Source organism: Netta rufina, assembly GCF_964035555.1.
Source record: "Netta rufina genome assembly, chromosome: 8".
Taxonomy (NCBI): Eukaryota; Metazoa; Chordata; class Aves; order Anseriformes; family Anatidae; genus Netta; species Netta rufina.
In genome coordinates, this window is record NC_140131.1 from 21,799,729 (window position 1) to 21,812,360 (window position 12,632).

Consider the following 12,632-nt stretch of genomic DNA (forward strand, 5'->3'; position numbering starts at 1 on the left):
TGTGGTGAGGAGATGCTGTGGGTATATCCTCGGCCTTGCCCTGCTGCCCCAGTTCTTTGTGTCCCTGAGGGTCCCTTGTGGCTGGGGACAAGCGGGTGGCTGTGCTTTGGGGGTGGCCGTGCTTTAGGGACAGCTCTGCCCCCACCGCCTCACGGGGATGAGGTGAGGCGAGGGGCGCCGTGAGCCCCCTGTGGGGCTGTGTGGGTTCGCTGTGGCGTTCCGGGGAGGATCTCGGCTGCCGGCTGAGCGCCTCCAGGCAAAGCCAGGAGGAGAAAGGAGAGGAAGAAGAAGAAGAAGGAGGAGGAGGAGGAGGAGGAGGAGGAGGAGGAGGAGGAGGAGGAGGAGGAGGAAGGCCGTGGGCGCTTTAAGGCGCGGGCGGGGCGCGGCCCCCGGCCCACCTCTGAACCCGGAGATTGACGGGGGGGCGGTGCGGGCGGCGGGGCCGGGCCTTCCCTCCGCCGCCGCCAATGGGGCCGGGGGGGCGGGGAGCAGCGGCGGCCCCTTCCTCCCCTCCTCCTCCTCCTCCTCCTTCTCCCTCCTCCTCCTCCTCCTCCTCCTCGGGTTCCTCCGTGCCACTTTGAGGAGTCCGGAGCCGAACAAAAGCAGGCGGCGAGGGCCGGGGCCGGGGGGGGCTGCGGTGCGCGGAGGCCCGGCCGGGGGGGGGCAGCCCCCGCTGCCGCCCACCTCAGCGCTGCCGGCGGCCACGCAGCCCCGAGCCCGGCCCGGAGGAAGGGAAGAAAAAAAAAAAAAAAAAGGGAAAAAAAAAAAAAAAAAGGGGGCAAAGTTTGGAGCCCGCCCGGCTCCGGCGCTGACAGCGCCCCGCTGGGATCCGGAGTGACTCCGGAGCGGCTCCTGCCCCGCCGCCCCCTTTTGGAGTCGCCGCCGTTTCCCCTCCCTTCCCCGGAACCCCCCCTCCTTCCCTCCCTCCCTCCTTCCCTCCCTCCTCCTCCTCCTCCTCCTCCTCCTCCAGCAGCCGAAGGGATTTTTTTTCCCCCCTTTCTTTCCTCTCCTCTCTCTCTCTCCTTTTTTTTTTTTATTTTTAATTTTTTTATTTTTTGATTTTTGTATTTTTTCTCCTCCCCGCCGCGGAGCTGGAAGCCTGAAGGATCGATACCAATAAAAAAAAAAAAAAAGAAAAAAGAAAAAAGAAAAAAAGCAGCGCGAAGAGGAAGAGGAGGAGGAGGAGGAGTGTGTGCAGAGGAGGAGGGGGGGGGGGGAGACACGAAGAAAAAGAAGAAGAAGAAGAAGAAGAAAAGCGAGCGAGGAGCCGAGCCCAGGCGGCGGGGCCGGAGATGGACGAGCAGCCGCGGCTGATGCACACGCACGGCGGGGTGGGGATGCCCGGGCACCCGGGCCTGTCCCAGCACATGCAGGATGGACCAGGCGGGGCGGAGGGGGAGGCAGGCAGGAAGCAGGACATCGGAGACATCTTACAGCAGATCATGACCATCACCGACCAGAGTTTGGACGAAGCGCAGGCCAGGTGAGGCTCGCCGGGGGGGGGTGGGGGGGGCACACGGACACACACACACCGACATACACACAGACACACGGACATACACACGGACACACACCCGGGATGATTTGGGGGCAGGTGCCGGGGAAGTTTGGCCGCCCAGCAGCTCCGCCGCCGCCTTTTGTGCGCCCCCGGCTCGCCCTTTGTTGGCCGCCGGGGGGCAGCCCCGGAGCCCCCCCCCCCTTAGCCCTGCTCCGAGCCCTGCCGGGGGCGATCGGGGCCGGGGGTGGGGGGACGGCTCCGGGCATTGTTCGGCGCCCTAAGGGCTGCCCCCACCCCTCTAGGCAACTTTGGGGCAGTTTCGGGGCTTTGAGGAGCCGTCCTGGAGCGGGCGAGGAGTGGATCCCCTCCGGATCCCCTCCGGATCCCCTCTGGATCCTGCAGGAGCTGCGGGTCCCACCGCTGGGGCCCTCCTCCCGCTGTTTTTCAGGCCGTGCTTTTGTGCTCAGAAGGCGTTACGTAGATCCTTTTTTTATATATATATTTTAATTATTATTATTATTTTTAATCGCAGAAGGAATTAAAAAATAAAAAAAATAAGGCTGCGAAACGCAGCAGCCGAAGCGCCCTCGGCTCGGAGCAGCGCGCGCCCAGCAGAAGTTAGGGGGGGGGGGGAAAATCTCCCAATTCAAAATCTCCCACTTCGAAGCCTAGCGCTAAGAAAGTCGCCCAGAATCGTCCAGGGGGCACCCTTGAAATTTCTCCTGCTGGGGGTGGTGCCGTTCCCCCTGGCATCCGTGCTGGTGGCCGGGGAGGATTGCTCGAGTACATTGTTCCTGGAAAAACGCACGGCACCGTCCCACAGCCCCGCGGCACGCCAACTTCCAGGGGGGTGAAAGTGTCCCCCCAAACCCCCTGCTCGCCTCCTGGGCTCGGCGAGAGCGTTTGTGCTGTCCTTTTTCAATTTTATTTTGATTTTTTTCTAGTCCTCGTGCAGGGGCAGAGCAGCTCATAATGCGCTTTCCTCCCGGCCCAACGCGGGGAAGCGAGGGGGTCTCCCTCCTGAAAGTTGTGGGGTTGGTGTGTGATCCTGCGAGGGTAATTTGGGGTGCTTAATCACATCAGTAAGCCCCAGCCAGAGCAGAGCGAGGAGAAGGCGATATGGTTTTGCCTCGCTGGGCTATTTCAGCTGCTTCCTCGCAGTACTTTTCTTTTTTTTTTCATTTTTCTTTTCCCCGAGCTGCCAAATGCACAGCATTTATCAGTGGTGTTTAGCTTTGCATTTCCTGCATCCATCCTGCTGTTTGCGTGGCCGTTTCGCTCCTTATTATTATTATTTTTTAAAGTTTTGGGAAGATGCAAAGTGCCAGTGTTATCTGTAAGAGGGCCCCTGCAGCGCACGGCCGTGATTTGTGTCCACCCCGATGTCTGCACCCATCTGGGTGTGCTGATAAGGGGCCGCTGTGGTTCGGCGAGGGCATATACCTTTGAGAGGCTTCATCAGAGAGATAAATCTTTTTAACATGTTGTGGGTGGTGGGGTAAGTAGTGTGAATGTTTGCCAGATGTTCACATCGTCTTGGCGTGTAATTTCGGTTGGTAAACAGAAATCCCGTAACTGGCGCCTGATAGGATCAGCCCTTTATACGACCGAACCCCTGGCAAAATGATCGTACGGGCTAAGGAAAAAGAAATAAATCCTGCCTCAGCAGGCACGCGGTGGGTTTTAAAGCTAGCCGATTCAAACCATCCCCCCCTAAAATCTCGCCTTTCCTCTAAACCCACGGGAGACCGGTCAGCTATGAAACCACCACCGAAAAGAAAGGCAGCGAGCAGGATGCCTCCCACTTCCCAGAAGCATCTGGCTGTGCTTTTTTTAAATGCATTTACTATCCCAATTGTAAAGAATTAAATCTTAACACCTGCAAATAGGCTGGCTGTATGCAAGAAGTGTAGCAGGAAGGCAGGGAGATGGATTTATTCCTCCATATGCGCGCGTGCCTGTGGCTGTGCGTTTCTGCACTCCAAGTTGGGCGCTGAAATCCCCCGAATTGACAGCTCTAAGCAGAGGATGTTGCCAGCCTAGGGAAAAAAAGGGGGGGCATTTTTTTCTTTTCTTTCTTTCCCCTCTGCCTCGCAGAACGAGCTGAATGAAACACATGGCTGGGTTTAATATCGGAGGTGGGAGACGGAGGGAGCCCCGCGCTGCTCGGCTGTGTGTGTTTGAATGAGTTACACCACGCTTGCCTTCCCAGCCCTGGCTCTGGCTCGGCGAACGCAGCCTGCCTTGCACTTCGTGGCCGTGAGAGCCGCTCGGTGGCAAATCCTAATTCCAAGCGATTCCCAAATTGGTGCCATTTATCTGCTCTCCGTTAGCTGCTGGCGGCACCGCTGCTCGCGTCCCTCGAGCCCCGGCGGGGACGGCAGCGGCTGGGCCCGGGGGCTGCTGGGCTCCCAACCCCGGCCAAAATCCACCCCCGGTGCACTCAGCAGGGCTGATGTGAATTTTGGGAAGTTCTCCCCAGCTGCAGCGACGTCCTAACCTCCCCCCTTTTCTTCTCTCCCCAGGAAACATGCTTTAAACTGCCACAGGATGAAGCCAGCCCTTTTTAATGTCTTGTGTGAAATCAAAGAGAAAACAGGTAGGAAATCAGTGCTGTTCCTTCTACTGCTTTTATTTATTTTTGATTTCTGCTCTTTGAAGGTATTATGCCACAAAGTTTGTGCCCCCTCACCCCCCCGCCCGTGTGTAGGAGTGTTTAAGTGGGGAGAAATAACTCGCTGGTATTTAATGCTTCTGGCACTGGACTCGCATGATGTGGTTTGTGTCTGCAAGGGAAAATGCTGTGGTTTAATTTCTATTGTATGGCCGCTCGTTATTTCTTGTTTTCTTGGGGGGAGAGAAGGAAAAAAAAAAAGCAAAACCTTGCCATTTCTCTCTTACTCTAGTTTTATTTCTTTAAAAATGTGGCACTGTTTAAAAAAATAATCCTGCCTAGGGAGTGTGCGGGGAGAAAAACAAAATGCAATTGCGCAATTTTACTGCTGCTCCTGGTTTGGTAAAGCTAAAGGTGTCTTACTTTGTATTTTTTTTTTTTTTTTTTTTAAAGAAAGGGTTAAAATGCTCTTGTCTGCCAATCATCCGGGCTAGCTCGCATAAGAGCAAGTTGTCAGCTGCCTTTAGTGAAAGCAATATATTAGATTGTTAGTTACTTTAGGGTACTGTTGTTTTATGACATGGGGTGTTCTCAGGCTTCTAAAGAAGCTAATGACATGAGAGCGTTGGCTCTGCCGTTTCCCACTTTCCAGACCTCCTACCATGTACTAACACACTTATAACACATCCCAGGGGGGCATTTAAATTTTAAAAGCAACAATTAAAAAATAGCAGTCATCAATCAAGGGTGATCTTAAACAACAGATGCTCAGGAAAGGACATTTAGCAACATGCACCACTTATTTATTTATTTGCTGGAATCTTTTTTTTTTTTTTCCTTTTTTTTTTTTTTTTTTTTCCTTTTTTCCAATTGGGGGAAATGATGGAAATTCAGCACGGGGGGGTGACTTGCCTCTGCCTTTCCGAGCTGATCAGAGGTGCTCAGAGGTTCCCCGTGCTGATCCAGCTGCCTTGGTTTAGCAGCCTGCGAAGTACTTGACTTCTCCACCCCCCCCTCAGCCTCCCCTCTTACAACAAGGAGCGTACCAGTCAATAATTCATATCTAAACCATATAAGCAAGGGCATGACATGAATGAAAGTGACAATAAATATGATTGCACACCCCGTTGATATACATTGATAGTTACACATAAAAGGGGAACAGCTTTCGGAAACCTGAATCTGGGCCTTACTTTTTTTTTTTTTTTTTTTTTTTTCCTCTTAAATATATATAAACCCGCGTGGTGCGAGCAGGTGATAGGAAACACAATTACTTGACTCCTGCAATATATATAAAACGACTAAGGGGGCCTATTGTTAAGCGGTGTTTGTGCAGCTTGTAGCCTAGACAAAGCACCTACGATGGCATGCAGCGCTCCGAGTCCTTAAGGCCGTGCTGTCCGACCTCCCCGAGAAGTCAGGCGTCGGGTGGGTTCCTAAATGCCGTGCCATGGGTTCTGCACGGACCCTCTGCAGAGTTTGTATGGTGTAAGGAGGAGGTGGTGCAGGGATTGAGCTGTTTTTACAGTCTTTTGCTGTGCGCCCACCCCCCAAAAAGGAGCCCTCAAGTTCCTTTCCCTCTTCCCTCCTGCTTTGATTTGGTGCTAGCCAAAGGCAACGCGTGTCTGTGCTGCCGTGTGTGCTGCTGGTGCTCTGGCAGGGTCGCCGATGAATCCCAGCTCGCTTTTGATAGCACAGCCACAAAGTTTTTGGGGTGGGGAATCCAGGACCAGCCCCGGCGGCGGATGCAGGCGACGTGCTAACGGGGATGCTGCAGCTGTGAGCTAATGCCTGGTGGCAGGCTGGAGTGTGCCGTGGAAACAGAGGATGCTCAGGTGTGGGCTGGGGCTGCCTGAGCCTTTTGCAATGTGTTATTTGTTGGTGTTGTGCCTGGGTTACTTGGATACAGCTGCGCAGGGAAGCCTGAAGAGGTTGAGCCGAGGTGGCTTTTGGAGCCTGGGTTGCCTGCCCTCGGATGCGGTGGCTTATTTGTGCTGTGCAAATTAAAACTCCTCCTCCCCTTTCCCCCAGCTGCATCCCCAAAAGTCACACTTTGTGAGCGAGCAAAGGGCCAGATGGCAATTTATTTATTTCTTTTTCTATCTATTTGCCATTACCAGGTGGGCCCGGCTGCAGCAGGAGGGCAGCCCCGGGTTTGCTGGGGCTGAGAAACCCGGGGTTGCGGGCAGGTCTGCACAGCCAAGTTGAGCCGAGTTCTCCCCCCAGCCTCCCCATTTTGCTTCCCAGCCTTTTTTTTTACGTGTGTGGTGGGTTTTTCTCGTGTGAGCCGTCGCCTGACATCCCGCTGGCTGCTCGTGGTCACCGTGTCCCCCCCCTCCCCGGCGTTATGATGTGCAGAAATGTGCATCCAGTTACCCGCTGCCTGATTTAAGTGACTCCAGAGCCTTATGGAGACTTTACCACCGCCTCTCGCAACATTATGGCTAATATTTCATCGCGTTAACATTGTCTGAGCAAACCCAAAGTGTCCATAAAGTTCTTCGGAAAAGAGGTCGGCTTTCTTGGCCAAAGGCTTCCCTTCTGCACCTGGGCTTTTCGATTCTTGTAAAGCATTTCTAAGCGTTATTTTATAAAGCTCCCTGCTTGGAATCCGTCCGTTCCTTTTGTCTGCAGCCTGGAGTGATGTTTTGGGGCGATGTTTGTTTAGGAGTAGTCAAAGTTGGGAGGTTTGCTCCAGGTGGGAGCGTGGAGGAAAACAAAAAATCGCTGCTTCAATATCTGTTGAAGTTGTCCTCTCGCTGTGCTTCCACTTGCTGTTGGCTGCTTTGTTGTGAGCGAAGGGGCAGGGACTGCCTTCAGATGGCTGCCTGGCTTTTTGGAATAATAATTATGGAAAGAGGAGGCATTGTTGTCCTAAAGGCAACCGATTCCTCCGTCGAGAGGGATTGAAATCGGAAACGGCGCTGCTGATTTAGAAAAAGTTTGAAGGCAGGGGTAGGGGCTCCATATTTACATCCTTTTTTTTTTTTTTTTCCCTCGTTTTTTTTTTTTTTTTTTTTTTCTCCTTATTTTTTTTTTCCTGCTGTTCCCTGCCTGAGCGGAATAGCTAAGCAGAGGAACCAGGCAAAGCATCGCGGACGTGGGGTCCTTGGATGGCAAACTGGAAAATATCTGCTGTCAAAAGGCAGCAGCGCCTGGTTCAGCTGGGAGCCCTTCCCAGCTCCCCTGCATCGCTGGGGCCGGGCGGGGAGAGGCTGAGCACAGGATATAGGGCCCTTTAATCTCATTCCTCCTCCTTAAGAGCTTTGCCCATCCTTTCACTTTCTCTCGGCTCTTTTGGGGGAGGTGAGGGCGGCGGGACTGCTTAAAAAGGCCCCGACTTCTGGGTTGAAATCCCCCCCTTTTGATTATCTCAGCCCCTCTGTGCCGAAGGGTTTGGGGTGTAAAAGAAAAACCTGCCCACGACCAATCGAGGGAATTTAGGGAGTGGAATATTTATAGGCAGCGCTGATTAGCCCTGTGCTTGTTGTTGAATAATGGGTTTATTTCTTTAATTTTAGAACATAATAGCTATATAAGGTGCCTCTTCGTTACCTTTCCCCGTGCATTATCTTCACCAAACTTAACTCAAATCAGATCTTTGGAGGAGGCAGGATATTTTTTCCCCCCTTCTTTTCTTCCTTAACACCCCTTTGTTCTCTCCAGCTCTGTGTTCAATTAACACCCCCATCACAGAACTGTAGTCTTTTTTTTTTTTTTTAATGTCTGTTACTGTATTTCACTTCTGACACCTCTCTTATTATTCTTGCCTGCCGTTTCTCTTTAATATAGCAATTACGTTATGGGGTTGCTTTCTTTCTTCCTCCCCGCCCGTCCCCAAAGGAGGGAACGGGGCCGCTGTGGTGCCCCGAGCGGGGCTGCAGACACGGGGCAGTTCCTGCAGGATGAAGTTTGTGGCGGGGCAGGATGCAGCATCGGGCTTCTCCTCCCCTCCCCAACCCTCTGGTACCGTCTCAGACCCTGCCCTCCTTTTCTCCTGCATTTCCACGGAGCTTTCCCAAGCTGCTGGGGGTGGGTTAAGCCCCCCCAGGTTTGGATCGCAGCGCGGTGCTGCACCTCCGGCTCAATTCTCCGTCTGCAAAGCCAATAATGAAAGTGCTGCAGCTCCTGCACCGAAGGATCAGGGGCCCTGCTCTGCTCCGGGAAGTCCAGCGTCGCCTGCCTGCCCTTCAAAGGGTTTGATTTATTTTTTTCCCCTTTTTTTTTTTTCCAGCTTTGGAGGGAGAGGTGATGCTTCTCCTCGCCGGCCGGGTGGGCAGCGGGTCTGTTGGTGCGGGGTCTGCTGGGTGCCTGGCTGCTTTCGGAGGGGAAAGCAAAACATTTCATCGTCTGCTCATCCCCGTTTCATCATCTCCTCTTCCCCGTTTCGTCGTCTTCTCTTCCCTGTGGGCTCTGCTGAGAGCAGGGCCTCTGCTGGCGGCCGCTGCTGCGCGGGGAAACCTCTGTGCAGCTCGCGATTAAATTACTTCCAGAAAGCTGCTGGCTCGGAGGGAAAGGAGGGAAGGGAAAACGTGCAGGAGGCTGCGAGGCAGGGATGGGTCTGCAAGGGAGGACGGTGTCTGGGAGATGTGGGCTCGAGGGGGAGGGCTGTGCCGTGCAAAAAGAGCAGCAGCCACCTCTGGGAGGGATGGAAAGCAGCCACCCTGGAGGGACCCAGGTCCGCCCCATGGGTTACGGGGCAGCCACCCCCGTTCTGTGGGGTCCCTGTGACCCCGCTGCGAGTCCTTGTTTGTTTTGGGGTGCCTGCTGTCGAATAAACTTTCCTATTTGTGTGCAGGGAGGGGGCTGCACCCCTTTGGAGACGGCTGGTGGGGATGGACGAGCTCGCACAGCTCCTGGGGGGCTGGAGCAGCCAAAATACCCGTGTGAACCAGGTGTGGGCACAACTAGCTGCTGTCAGGGACGTGTCGTGTGTCCTCCCCGTCACCACGGGCTTCTCTCCCCTTCCCTGTGACTGAGATCTCGTTACGGGGCCGTGTAGCTCCAAACGAGGAACTCGGAAGATCTTTCAGGCCTAAATTTCTCCGGGGAAAACGGCTCTAGTTCCCTCATTTGAGACCTGCGAAGGGATTTCCCCCTCCGAGCGCTGGCTGTCCGTGAGCAGAGCTTTTCCTAAACGGTCTCAAATGTGGGATTTATTCCTCGGTGCCGGCCCTGGCGTTGAGGGCAGCAGCTGTAAACAAAACGCGGAGCAACTCCGAGACAATTTCATCAGGGTTTTTTATTTTTTATTTTTTATTTTTTTTGCCTGTCACAGGGAAATTACTGCATGCAGCAATTCTTTGGGGGAGCGGGGTGGTGGTTTCAATGTAAATGGGTTTGTTTGCAGGGAGATGCGCTGGGCTGTGCCGCCGGTCCTGCTTCTGCTGAATCAGAGCCGGGGATCTTGGCGGGGAGAGCGGAGAAATTCGGGAGAGCTGCTCTGCTGCTGGTGCAGCACCTTGTTTCCCTGTCCTTCCTTTAATCAGGAGCCGTAATGTTCTGCTAACGAAGCTCTGCAGAGGACTTTGATATATTTTTTGAAGCTCCATTAAGCATTTTGCTGTTTTGTTCCTTCCTGTGCCTGGAGTTGGGGCGCTTTGGGGTGCAGGAGAGCCCAAGCTACGTGCTCTGGGCACTGTGGGGGCCGAGGCCGTGTGCTGGGCCTGGTTTTGGGGCTTGCAGGGAGGGCAGCAGGGCCGTGGCCCCCCAGGCAGGCTGTTCCTGGAGGGCTTCATGCTTTTGTGCTGAATCCTTGGGCCTCTGGGTGCCGGCAGTAACGCTCCCAGGCGCGGCAGGGATGTGTGCGTTCCTGCCTGTGCAGCACCTAACGAGGGAACTGGGTCCTGGGCCGGCCTTTTGAAGGAGGTAATGTGATTTACAGCGGTGGATCTGGTTAATAATCTATAGCAGCTTCTGTACGCTCAGGGGCTGCTTTTATTCCCAGCCAGGTGTTTGCAGGCCGGATCAATACGGCCCCATTTGCACGGGGCAGCCCGGAATCTAATCAACCCCAGCCCTCCCCAACCTCGCTCTGCATCCTCTGCTTTCCCCAAACATCCCCAGGCTCAGGTTGGTCAGCCTGAAGCTGTTTGTGGGCACTCTCTGGCCTCCTGACTGCCAGTCTGGAGCAGCACACGCTGGCCAGACATAACCAGGCTGTGTGAGGCCCCGATACATCAACCCATACCGAACCCCAGGCTGTGCACCCTATTTGGGGTCTGGATCACTGTGTGGTGCTCTGCAGGGCATCCCCTCACCGGTGTGCTCTGGAGGCAGAGGACTTGGGTTATTTTTGGTGAAATTTCCCCCTTGTCATGCTGCTTTTGGGGAATATCTGCAGGGAACTGTGCTCGGGACCAGAACCAGCGGTTTGAAGGGCTGGGCTCTGAGCCCCGCGCTGTCCGCCTTGGAGGCTCCACGTCCCCCGGCGATCTGCTGGCTGAAATAACACGAGGTGGCGGGCAGGATAGGTATAAATTACAGAAAGCCGTGGCCTGAGGAGGCTGCGGGCTGAATACATTGAAGAGTGGAGCCGCCAGGCTGGGGGAGCTGTGTGCTCTTGGGGTGGGGGAACATGGGGCTGCTCCCTGCTGCTGTAGGGGGATCGCCGGGGCTGGAATTGGTTCGCTCCTACGTCAGGCATTAAAAAAAAAAAAAGCACTGAGGAATTAAATCTCTTGGCCTTGTTCGTGAGCCCTGCCCTTGTGATATTTATTTTTTTTTCAAGCTGGAACAATGTGGTCCTGAGGCACGCGGTCCTGCAGCCAGCTCTGCGCCAAGGAAGGGGGTGTGTTGGGGTCTTTGGGGTCCTGGGTCTCGCTCCCTTCCCTGCAGTCCCCTTTTTCTCTGCGGTTTCCATCGGCGGTTGCTAATCTCCCTTCCCCGGCCCTTAATAGCTTTCTTCAGGCCTGGTGCACGGAGCTGGGGAATGGAGGGAGGCACCCAGGCAATCACTTGGCTGGGAAAACCTCCGCATACAGATTTCTGCTCTCCCAGCTCCTTCCCCTGGCAGCCCCGTGCCGGGGAAGCGCCCTGCTCGGCTCCCCGCACCTCGTGGAGCTGTTTGCTGTCGCTGCACCGCGGCGTTTCGGGAGCTCGCCACTGCAGATCACAGAAATCCCCTCCGACACCCTGGGAGAGCAGCGCCTCATCACTGTCCTCTCCTTACCCAGCGTGTCCAGCTCGCATGGCCTCTTATTTATAGGAGAAGCCATCCCCAAAATAGCCTTTTCCTTGCCTTAAGCTGAAGGGCTGTTTCCCACCCTCTTTTTTTTAAATAATGCACCGATAAATTGGAAACCCTCGGAACAGGCAGTGCTGCGAGGAGTCGCAATAATCTGCAATGATAACTTTGCGATTTTCCTCCAGCCCTGATGGAAAAACAAACAGAGCTGCCTCTGCCAGTGGGATCAGCCTGACTTCGCCGCTGGTTTTGTTCCTCGTCCGAGTCCAAACCCAGGAACTGAGTTCCCTGCTCCTGCAGCTCCTTTTCGGTTTCCCACGCGGCGTTTTGTAACCAACCATTTGGCCTAGCCTGGCCGGCCTGCCCGTCCTTGTTATTCGAAGAGGAAAATCAAGTTTCTCTCCTGGTTGGATAACATTTTCAAATTCCAGAGTGATGTCGATTAGCAAAATTAGCAGTGGCAGGTTAAGCGGCAGAAATACCGTTCCAGTGGCTAAGTGGGCATTGTTCCTGCCTGCTCCTTCCCCAACCCCGGCGGTCCCGATCCCGCGCACGTTTCCGCAGCGCGGGGCTCCTTTCTTTCTAATTCAGCGCGCCCATTTCCTTTTGACATTTGATATTTACAAGGCCGGAGCCAAAGCGAAAGCGAAGCTGCCTATAACTCTCCGAAACGTGCCTTTCTAATTTCAACATTAATGTTTCAAAACCCAAGCTGCTTGTGGGTGTGCGCTGCCGTGTTTACACACATCCTTCCTTTTTTTTTTGCGTGCGCCGTGATCCTCTGGTGAAACATTAAGAATGATACAATACCTGGCGCCTGCTGCCTGTGCCTCTGGATGGATCGGCCTCCAGGTTTAAGCTCTGAATTCAGCTTTTAACTCGAGCAGGCTCTAATGTTAAAAGGTTGCATTGTATTAACTCCGTCCTGCCTTTCTTTTTTTTTTTTTTTTTTTTTTAAATTTGTGATTTATGTGGCGCGGATTGCAGATCTCCAGACAAAAGGCCCGGGCCACAGGTTAAAAGAAATGAGTTGGAACTTTTTAGTGATCGATCCCGAGGTGCTGGCTTGGGACACAACCTGCTCCCGGTAGGTTTTGTGTGAAACCTGTGCTTTCAGCCTAACAGCCTCGTTCAGCGGGGCGTTTGCTCTTGTGGGAGCAAGTTACGGGCAGTGGGAAACCCTCCACCACCCTCACGGAGGTGGGGTTTTGAAGGGTTTATTACCCTTGCTTTCAAAGGAGTGCTCTCACTTATTTCGGACTCGGATCTGGCAAGCTCCTGGCTGCTGAGTTTTGTTATGCGGCTCCTGCTAAGGCCGAGGAGCCTGCGCATCC

The 12,632-nt window shown here is 54.1% G+C and overlaps 1 protein-coding gene across 2 annotated transcripts in view; it reads left to right on the forward strand.

The window, feature by feature from the left end:
- The first annotated feature begins 562 nt into the window (after positions 1–562).
- The window catches only part of PBX1 (PBX homeobox 1), a 112,774-nt gene continuing 100,704 nt past the window's right edge, over positions 563–12,632 (forward strand). For both annotated transcript variants that reach the window (XM_084291258.1, XM_084291259.1), the window contains exons 1-2: positions 563–1,483; positions 4,024–4,097. In XM_084291258.1, the coding sequence (XP_084147384.1) occupies positions 1,293–1,483; positions 4,024–4,097 (265 nt within the window). In that variant the 5' untranslated portion in view covers positions 563–1,292. The remainder of the gene's footprint in view (positions 1,484–4,023; positions 4,098–12,632) is intronic.